The sequence below is a fragment of the Pundamilia nyererei genome, unplaced genomic scaffold (genome assembly GCF_000239375.1).
Source record: "Pundamilia nyererei isolate P.nyererei 1_Seehausen unplaced genomic scaffold, PunNye1.0 scaffold00089, whole genome shotgun sequence".
Taxonomy (NCBI): domain Eukaryota; kingdom Metazoa; phylum Chordata; class Actinopteri; order Cichliformes; family Cichlidae; genus Pundamilia; species Pundamilia nyererei.
In genome coordinates this window covers 2,544,327-2,555,474 of record NW_005187490.1, presented here as the reverse complement: position 1 = coordinate 2,555,474, position 11,148 = coordinate 2,544,327, and the positions used below count along the sequence as shown (strand labels likewise).

General features: G+C 38.6%; 1 protein-coding gene across 1 annotated transcript in view; it reads right to left on the bottom strand.

Moving 5' to 3' along the window:
• Positions 1-379: 379 nt before the first annotated feature.
• Positions 380-11,148, bottom strand: part of slc12a2 (solute carrier family 12 member 2) — a 59,944-nt gene continuing 49,175 nt past the window's right edge. Inside the window, 6 exon segments of the mRNA XM_013912420.1 lie at positions 380-3,059; positions 4,179-4,246; positions 4,529-4,664; positions 5,243-5,329; positions 8,266-8,377; positions 10,576-10,698. Coding sequence (XP_013767874.1) covers positions 2,924-3,059; positions 4,179-4,246; positions 4,529-4,664; positions 5,243-5,329; positions 8,266-8,377; positions 10,576-10,698 — 662 coding nt within the window. The 3' untranslated portion in view covers positions 380-2,923.

Genomic DNA, 11,148 nt, shown 5'->3' with positions numbered 1-11,148 from the left:
CGATCTGTTGAGGACAATGCAGTAATTTTGTCAGACAGATGTTAGGCTCTATCGAGACAAATGAGGGAAACACCCAAACACCATTAGCTGGCTGGAAAACGTTGATAGGAGGTATTTTTGTTTCGTTTAATGTGACATGAAAAAGAACCCCTCTAATTGATACATGAGTGTTGTGTTTTTTTTTATATTATGTATGTATGTATGTATATAACTGTGTGTGTATAATTACAGATAGATACAGATATAGATAGATAGATAAGCAAATATAATTTTTTTAAATATACAAATGGTTTAACCCGTGTTCTTGTTTGTAATAATGTTGTTCTGTACCAACAAGAGAACAAGAGTGAATGCCTCACAACACAACAACGAACAGAGATCTGAAAGATACACTCCTTTATTTTGTTATAGTACACAATAGTGCCCCCAAATCCCCATCTCAGCCCACATTGATAATCTCAGATTTATATTGCCCAAAATGCACAGCAAAAAACAAACAAAAAAAAAAAAGACCAAAACAAAACAAAAACTGCAGTTTGTTTCACTAATTGTATTGCTTAGCAGTTAGTCTTCAAGAAATTCATTTACATTTGCTCTAATACAGAAATATTCAGTCATACTTCATAGTTTGAGTTAAGCATAACTTAGTTTCACTGTTTAAGTTACAGTGCACAGGGATGCACTCAGCTGCAGGAACACCAAATTTTAGATACATTTTGTCTTTTATTTTGAAAAGCAGTGTCAGCTGGATTAGAATGAACACCAGCTGTGGTGTGGACGAATTTTGGTATTTGAGGCTGTTACAATGTAGGACTGCCTTCCAAATGATCTAACAGTGCTTTCCAAGCCCACACTTTCAACATAACTAAAACTTATTCCGGCTACATTTAGCACTCTGGTGAGTAAGAGTATAGATCTAGATAATATGTTTGTACTGAATCCTATCAACAGTCCCTGCAAACATTACACACATGGATTATTAATGTAGTGATAATCCATGTGAACAACAGAGTGGTGGGCAATGGTGCTGCATGAACGCTAATAGCACAATGAAGCCGACAGACAGAACACTATTGTGCTAACTGCAGTATATGCAGGAAACATATGATACATATGACAATGGAAACCAAAAGGTACTACTAGTGTAGTGTACATTCAACTAACCTAAGCACTCTCACATTCTTCTTTTAAATTGCATATAGTAAAGTTTCATTTGCTTCATAGTAGTTTCTCACCCATAATCATAATGAGCCAAAGTCCATGCCGTTTAATTCAAAATAACGAGACCACCCACAATGACTTGTGCATCTCTGCTGTATTTAACAACACAATGCAGAGGCTTCAAAATATCATGACTAATTTTAGGGCAATGCACTTAAAATAATCATCTATGCTAGAACCACTCCAACCAACCCGTTTACGCTCAGCTGTTTTAATAACAACATTTGCAATCTTAACAAAAGCTAACGGGTTACTTTCACTTTACTGTCCATTTTCCCCACAAAACTCAAATGCAATGAGTTTTATGAATTGATTTTAGGCTCAGGGTTATTTTTCTCTGTGACGACACCTGTGACCACTCCCCAAAGTAACAGCTGTACTATTGCATACTGAAGCTAGTTAATCAATATTCTCTACAGTCACAGTAGAACAGGGGATACATGTGACCTCTACAGTACACTACAACTGGAAAATGTCTATGTATGGCTTTTTTTTGTGATGCCACGTCACCCCTAAAATCAATAGTAATAATTAAGCTAAAAGACAAGGATGTGCCACAAGTGCACACTAAATGAAGTGAGGCTAAATGACTAATGCAGATTAAGATGCATATGCGCTGAGACTTAATAATGGATGAATATCTGCATTTACACACAAACCCTTCAGCCAACATGGCTTAAGAGGGAGCGAGAACTTATGACAATCGTGACAGTATAGTATAGTTCTAGCATTAAGGCAAGGTTTGGACTAGCGTCTTGAAGGGTAGAAGAGTTTCTTTACAGCGAAACAACAATACATGTGGCCACAGAACCAAAGAAAGCTGGTAATCGGCAGCTACTAGGGAGAGATTTTATCCACCTGAAAAGGCTAAAGAAAAACCCAGCCTCACATTTTTTCTGACAGAGACTTTAAGTCTATGCCCACATGCACCCCTCCCCTACAAACTGTGTCTAAAAGATCAAGGATCTTGTTGTGATGAGTATTCAGCAACTTCTACAAAGGAAGACTCAAAAGTGAAAAATATAAAAATCAAAGCCCCAAATAAATATTGGTGATTAAGGTCAAAACTGTAAGAGTGTTCAAATTGACACCCTTTATAAAATTCTACTTTAAATCCACCTGCACAGCTAAGAAGGAAATTCTGTTAAAATTGTCAATCTGAATAGAGATTCTAATTCCGTTTCATCCGATTCGACTGGAAGGCACATCCATAAGGCTTTAGAAGGTGTTGCAAAGCATTTTCCCCAACTTGGAAAAAAAACATAACAGGGTGATTATTGCTGGAGCAAACAACATCTGGTCTGATAAACTTAAAATGTATGACATCAATATATTCCACATCATGAACACATCTATATTGTGCATGCCTGCTTTAGAGAGCCTGAGAGAAATCAACTTGAACAAAAATGACACTTTAATGAGGAAATCAGAAGGAACTAGAGCAACGAGAGAATAACCCAGACATCTTGGAATAAAAAGAAAGAAAGGAAAAAGAGTGGGCAACTTTACAACCAGCACCCACCCCAACATAAAATTCCTCCATCACAAAACACGTAGCACTTTTACACAAAAAAATAGCACTTTCATTGGATTCATATTACTCAGCACTGTTTCCATCACTGGCTTGTATTCTGCTATCTCAGGAGTGTATGTGGTGGACCTTTAGACTTTAGCTGTGACTTAAATCACCGGCTTTTCCCCTTTAAGAGTAGAAGGTGAGGACACTCTGGTGGTTGCCACGCACCAGAAGGATGGGAGGCAGATCCTTGGACAATGCCTCCAGCCAGGCCATGTAGAGAGCACTGGACACAGCACCCTTCCTGGCTAATGGGAGGCTTCTGCACAGAGAAAGGCAAAGAAAAAGAGACTGCAATGAAACTATAACCAAAAAGGAGCAATAAGAAAAGTTCTAAAAATCAGGTACTGTTATCTCTACACATAATTGTTTAAGAATTGGCAATTCAAATGAATGAAAGCTCATCACTTCACTGCACATTTAAGGATTAGGTAGAAGCATCACTTATTGAAGCCACTCGTCTTGTGTAGACTGTTTTAAAGTGTCTTTAAGTTAACAAAAGTTAACTTAAACTGAATGTGTATCAACTCTTCTTTATAAAAGTTACAAAACCCACAAAAGGCCTTTTCAGGAAAGAGTGACTAAAAGCCAAATTTATCTGTTATGATCATTATCGCCGCCAGCCCAAAGCAAGCTTTCCACCTTCCTTTTCCAATGTGGTTCATCACAGTTTTGCCTGTTGACTTGGTCAAATGTTAATAGTCACTTTCAGCCCGCATTTTTTTAGCACTAGTTATCTTGTCATCTGTTATTAGATGGGGTAAATTAATGAGCAAGTGAACAAAGTAGCAGGAAAGATTTGAGCGACCCAAAGATGAGGGTCAAAGCATCTCCACACCAGCAGCCCTTGTGGGATTTTCCCACCTCACTTCTGAAATTGCACAAATAAAACTCATATTAATGAAGATTAATTTATTTTAATTTGTTCAAATTAAATGCTCCATTTTCAAAAAAAAAAGTGAATTTTCATGGTTCGGGCTTTAACAGTCAGTCGAGCTGCTGTTCTAGCTTCTGGTAGCTTCCGACAGCTGCCGTTTGGTGTGAAACTTTGAAGACGACGTAACATCGCTGGCCTCTGAGGCTTACTGAACAAACCGTTTAATAATATGAGAACGCAATCAAACTGTTTATCAGAGGGAAAGCGTGATTTCTAGGACATTTGCGCCCAACATTAGCTTGCATAATGTTAGCTTATAACCAGCTGGTGTTGCCATCAGTAAAAAGAGGTTTGTATTTCTAATCTGCTGACAACGAGTATTTTCATTCAAGTTTTTTCTTTTTTTCTTTTTTAAATTGTCATGTTTTTTTCTCCCCCACTTTGTATTATTGAAACTAAAACACATACGCACCCACCCCCCACACCCACCCAACCCAAGCTTACATAACAATGAGGTTGGCTGTGCTTGAGTGTTCCTTCAGCAGCTCGTTGAGTCTGATCTGCCGATGGGTCTAAAGAGAGACAACCACAGGATCAAGCAATCAGGTATCACGTAACAAGATCATTTTCGCAAGCCACTGCACCACAGACTTCGAGGCAGCAGTGTCGCTCACAGTATAAGCTACACTGAACTGCTTCCACTCTCCCTACAGAACAACTGAATGAGGCTGCAGAGGATCAAAGAATGAATCCCTCTGAACCCTGAAGTCATATGGAACTTTGACTGACTCAAGAATTTCATCTTATGAGATTAAAGACGCATGTAAATGGAATATGCAGGGAAATCTTGTGACCTTGGCACGATATAGCTCCAGCTCGTTGTCAGTGATCCTCCATGGTTCGCTGTTCTTCAGCCTCTCAGCTGCCTCCTGCTCCATATCATCTTCTTTCAGCCGATAAGGCTCAATCATCTCCTCGAAGGCTGCCATGCTGCGTCACAACAGCTTCATGGTTAATCCTCATGTAAAACAGGTAACTACACAAAGCTTTGAGGCAACTGTTGTGATAAGGCACTATATAAATAAAATTGAAATGAACTGAATTTTCAAAATCATCTCACCAAAGAAATGAACAAAAATGGATGTTTTGAATAAAAATGAAATTACTAATTACCAAGTCTCGAGACCCAGGCGGATGTCTGGATCTGGACTGTGATACTTTCTTGAAAAGTCTTCAGATTTATTAATGTTAAGAAAATGTTCCCTTGTTAAAAATCATCATTTGTTCAAACCAAATCAACATGGTCTCAAAGCCACACGTCTTTTCCACACAGACCACATGAGGGTGCCAGTAATTTGCTTTTCAGCTCAGCTTAATGTCCTCAAACATGCTAAACATTGAATTTCAAATGCTGACATAATTAAAACGGTTAGTTTTCTTTTCTTTATACCGTGCCAAATAGAGCCAACAGTTTCCTCAAGGCACTTTAGATACTGAATGTGTGACATAATACACGTTAACAATTGTGGAGGATGTTCAAAGTGGGAAGCTTAACAAAGTGGACTTACTGCTCCTTCTTGGGCTTGGTGTTGATGTCTCCAAGGACAGTAATGTCCGAAAAGTCTATCCTGAACTTGCTCAGCAGAGTAGCCATCCTGTAACAGGAATGTCAAAAACAGAGAAGTAGGATCAATACTATAAATTAGCTGTTAAACAAGACATGTGCAGTCCAAGAAGCTCTGGTTGGATACACGGGAAGCTGCTTTGAATAACTCTGAACACTAGCGGGTGGTACAGGGTTTATAATGTGGAATTCTATCTATGAGAATAATTTCCTTTAGCTTTAGTTTCAAACACTTGGTGCCGGAGAGCATCATCTGCTATCTATGTGTCGTGGGCTACAGGACTACGTGTTCAAGCTCGTTATTATTGTGTTGGCTACGTGACTGTCATGTTTCCAGTGTCAGTGCCAAGCATTTATTCATTTACTTTAACAAATTTGTTTTATTTTTGTCTCAAATCTTTAGTTCAGCTGCTTTCCAGCAGGAGGAGCAGGCAGGACTCCCAGCTTTGGAGGGGAAAAAAAAGTTATGCTTTTCCCGTGTTTACAGAAACATTTCCCCATTTTCATTGATCATTTAAGAGTAAAACGATCCATTTAAAGGGTGTAGGAAACAGCAGGTTTTACTTTCTGTCTGTTGGTAAGAGATAAAGTTAACATAAAAGCTTCTACACCCAGCTAATTTCATACGACAAAAGCAGGACAATGAGTGGCACTTTCTCCGGCCAATAAAATCGTGTTGACTTCTTTGGCAGGAGGGATGGGGGTAAGGGATAGACTCACATCATCCCCAGAGAATAACTTTTGAGAATGAACTCAATCACATTTTCTTCACTGATTTGAAACTTTACTGGATTCAGACTGACTGTTCAGCGCCTGCTAATCTGTCAGCCATGCCCTTTTTGTTCCTGTGTTTTCCCTACTGGCCAGCTCTCTGCCATCAGTTTCATTCAGCTGCTTCTCCAGTCTCTCATTCCACAACAGATGGACTAACTCTAGCACTGGTCTTGAGCTGGCATCGGTATACCTCGTTCTGCACTTGAGATCTGCTGCAACTGAAAATCCAACCACAACCTGTAGCAGTTGTAGAACTGCTTCATGTGTCGAGCGAATCTATTTTTTTAAGAGGATAACAAAGACAAGTCAGAGGAGGTGGAGTCTGTCTGCAGGATGAGCAATTTTTGTAAGCACACATAATAAATAAGGTATATTTACTAAGATACATGTAATATTAGCACCTACAAAATTCAATCCATTTAAGAAAATGTGGGTATGGCTCCTTTCGAGCACCCACACACTTGCATGCATACACCCACACAGCAAGTACAAAGGCAAATTTATCATTTATATGTAGCAGGTCAGCTTCTTAGATGATTTTTATTAATTTTTATCACTACAAATAATATTTAATAGCTAATATGAGCTTTGTGTGATTGTTTCCCTATTTATGGTCAAAAACATGCAGTGTTGAATGCTGCAGTATACATTATGTGTACATTTTACGTTGTATGCGCTTACATTAACCTGGAGGGATGTCAGCCTTTAAATGAACAGTGACATTTATAATAATGTACAGAAACAGTCAGGGTTAGAACTTTGTGCATATAAAATGCATTTTAAGACATCTAGTTTTTGGATACATCCTTATGTTATAATGTGTGAGAGTGGTGCTGAAAGGAAAGGCATACCTACACTGTGTTTTCTGCTAACTGCACAGCATGTATGGTAAAGCACAGCTTCCTCGTGTCTGCAACAGTGTTAATTTTGTTGACCAATAATTGTCGTCGTAGTTTTTGTCAACGAAAATCTTCTTTTGACAATAACTATGACACTTGTATCAACAAATAAAAATACTGGTGGTGGCCAGTGGTCGCCCTCAGCCTCCTGATAAATGCGCCTATGGTGCGAATTTGTCCTTGTTCAAGTTCACGTTCGCTAAATTTTCAGAAAACCTCTGACCCCTGACCTTAAGGCCAAACTCATGAACTTATTATAAATCTATTTAAGATCCTAGGTGACCTCCTTCTCCAATTATGGCATTTACAAGGTTTTCAGAAAACTTGACCTTGACCCTAAGGTTGAGGTCATTGAGATTCAAACTAGTCTGGATTTTCAGTAGATACACCTATGGTATCAACTTCAAACTCCTACATTGCTTCGTTCTCGAGTTACCACATTCAGAAGCTTGGGTGTCCACTAACCCTGACCCTGCCCGAAAGAAGAGATCCACATAGAACTAATTAAATTGTATAGACAGGTGAATGAGTTTGAAAGTCATCAAATCATAACTAATCCCCTTGAGCAATAAGGTTAAACGCACACATTTGCTGTGCCCCCAGGAAATGTTACTACTTTTTTCCTAACACACACACACACACACACACACACACACACACACACACCCCCCTAGGGGCACCTCTCGTTGGTAAAAATCAAAACAAACTTTCACACTTAAATATTATAATGCTATACCTTTATATTTAGTTTCATTTTATTTTATTGTATTTACGGGCCCACGCACAAAATACATTAATACGTTAAAAAGGAAAAGGATGCTTTGTGCCAGATTTAGCTACCAACTAATTTCCATCTGCAGTCTGCATTCTAAACCTAGACTAAAACTAGACTTCAGGTGCCTAAATGATGTTTTAGTCAAAAGACTAAAGGCAGAAGAGCACCGGGGCTATTTACAGCTTCCTCTTGTTCTCATCCAATGTTATGAATCCTTTTATGTTTAATAACAATTACATTTAAGTGTAATTAACAATATGACTGAATTTTAAATTCAGTTTATTTACTTAGTGCTGCTTATAACAACAAGTGTCTTTAAATTTTTAAAAAGGCAATTAGAAAGTTATTATTATTATTATTTTAGGTAGTTTGGTTTTGTTTACATTTTTTGGAGTGCTGGCTTTTGGTAGTATCGTTTTGATTTCAAAGGCTGAATAAAAGACTTCATAGGGTAGACACTCATTCCTTTGTACAGTACTCTCCAGTCTTGACAAAACTGTCAGCCTGTACAGTACTTACGCTCTGCGGTCGTGATCAATCCTGTTGATCTTGCCTCCAATGAAAACACGGATCTTACATTCCTTCCACCGCTTCTTATTGGTAAGAAGGTAGGGGATCAGCAGAGTCAGACCTAGATGGGAAACATAAAAAACCCCAAACTGCTCAATATACAACTTTTGTGACACAAACGTTTAAGATCTGTACACTCTAAAGTCCAAACCTCAGACCTTTGGACTTTCTATGGACCAGCACTCAGTGCTGCAGAAACAGATTCATGATCCCTTTTGCATTAAACAGAGTCAAATTAAATTCAAACAGAAAACAACGTAGTGGCCCTTTTTTTTCTTCTTCTCAGAAACAAAAAACAAACAAACAAAAAAAACCCAACTTCACAAACAAATTTTTCTAGCATGTTTGAGATGAGCAGTTGTTGAATCCGTCACTTCAAAATGCAAATGCAACATGATGCTATTCAATCCTGATTTATAATCATTGGGAAGTGTGAAAATGACAGATCCTGTCAGAACATACTGTCTATGTGTTTTTGTGGGTGAGAGTCTGCCTTTGCGTATCAATAGGAATGCAAAACATACCAAATACAGCTTTACTTGTTTCTGCTCATCCCCATGATGCTGTGACAGCACAAAGATAATCAGAACTAGAATCTTCACAGATGTTCTTTTGGGCTTAAAACTACATATTTCAGGCTGAACATTACAGAAAAAGTCAGCAATTTCAATTTAATGCTTTGACACTTAATGTGAAACTTACAGGTGCCAGAATTGTAGAGGCCTGAGTACTTTTAGGATCTACTGCATATGCTGTCAACAGTTGTATCTGCACTTTTTAGTGCCGATGACACTTAATGTCATAATGATGATGATGAGCCAGATCTGAAGTGACACTCATCAGCTGGTGTGAAAAGCCAGAGTTCTCCCGCTGGCCCTGGTCACATCTTTACAGAGGTGGAGCCACTGCAAACTCTTACTTGCATAGAAATGTTTGCCAAGCAACGTATTTTCTTTAAGAACCAGAACGACGAGCGCACAACAACGAGCCCACAGGCTCCGACGGCTATGACAAAGCAGACCGAACCCGGGCCCAGAGACCTGAGATCCAGGGCCCCCCCACACCCAAGTACCCAGCCCCAGACACTGAGAACCACCAATGCAATGGTGGGCGGTGATGGAGATGGGGGGCCCAAGATGTTCCAAGAGAGGTTGAGTCCAAGACCCAACCTGAAACACAGATGTAGACAAAAGGGCACACACAGACACAAGCATGCATGCCCACCCTCATGCATACATATATAAATGCTAAGCACCTGCCCAACGTTTCCATGGGATTAATGAAGACTCAGTCATTTTAGAAACTCCCACCATGCTGTCAGAGAGTATCTGATATTGATGCTTTTAAGCATAACTGTCGTTTGTTGTTTGAGCTAATGAATGGTAGGTCAGAGATATTGTTGCATAGTGGCTGTTTGACATCTAGCCAGGGCCAAGAGGGTATGTTTTAACCATCCTGAGATGAAATGTAGCCCACTGGCTAAGAAGTAGTGTTGAAAGTTAGGCACATCTAGTCCTCCTTTATCCTTGGTCCTTTATAGGCATGTTTCAGCTAATACATGTGGGTTTATCTCTCCATAAGAATTTAGAAATAGACGATTCAGAGCCTGCAAACTTCAGAGAGAGGTTAATACCAAAATAGTGTAGTTTAGTTTATTGAATAATCTGAAACTCTCGAGAAAGAGTCTAGTAATGCAATTACTTCAGAGAGAGTGGATTATGAGTGTCTCATGAATGCTTGGACTTTTTTGTTGCTATGATCTTTTGTTTGGTCTCATGTTGACCACAGAAAGAGACTTACTGTCACAGTATTGCAACTGACGGTTAGAAAATGGTTAAAACATTGCAATTCATTCAGATTTTTTGAATTCAAAGTAGAAAAAGGTTTAATTGGTTGATTTGAATGAGTATACAAGTGCAATTTTACACACTATATGGTTGAAAATAACATTTGTTTATGGAGGTTATTTAAACATATCGTGATATTTATTGTGTATTGTGATTTAGCCCCAAAAATATTGTGATATTAGATTTTCCTCATATCAACCAGCCCTAAAAGTAAATGTGAGTATATTACATGTCCAACTGATGCAGGCCAAAAAAACCCAAAACTAACCTAAACTTGTACATGGTTCAGTAAACAAGTAACCTAATATGTCAATACTTATGAACCTGTTCAGTATGACAGTATTTTAATAACAGACCAAATAGAGAATTTTGAGATCAATAACGGTCGCACAATAATATAACTAACAATCACCTCCATCATCAAACAGCCACCAGACATCCACTGTGCCCTTCCCCTGTTTCTTCTGGAACTGTTGGCTGGCCTCTAGCAGCCTCTGGTCGGACACATTCAGAGTTACTGTCGGGCTCTTCTTGTCTGCGGGGATGCACACCACAACAAAAAACAAAATAAAAGCAAATCTCATTAATAAGGCATAATAAAACTAATACTTTTGTGCTTGGTAGAAGTGTAGCTCAATAGGACGCACACATGTCAGTTATGGACATGTATATAAAGAACATACATGCCCATAGCTGAAAATGAAGTATACAGTAGAATTCTGTTTATTGCTTGTAAGTATAGTGTTCTATTATTAGAAAATAAATTCGTTTAATTTTATTATTTAAAAGTTTTAAGTGATATAGGTACAGAATAAAAAAACATTACTACTAAAAACCAAACAAATGGAAGTGTGAAAACAGGAGAGCAGTTTCCATCCTAAGAAGAAAGCTTAAGGCAAATTAGTCAGCTCCAGAATGTGGCAAGAAAAGCAGGTGAGAGACTGAAGACAGCTTGGAGAAAACAGAAATGTTGGAACACAGGCGC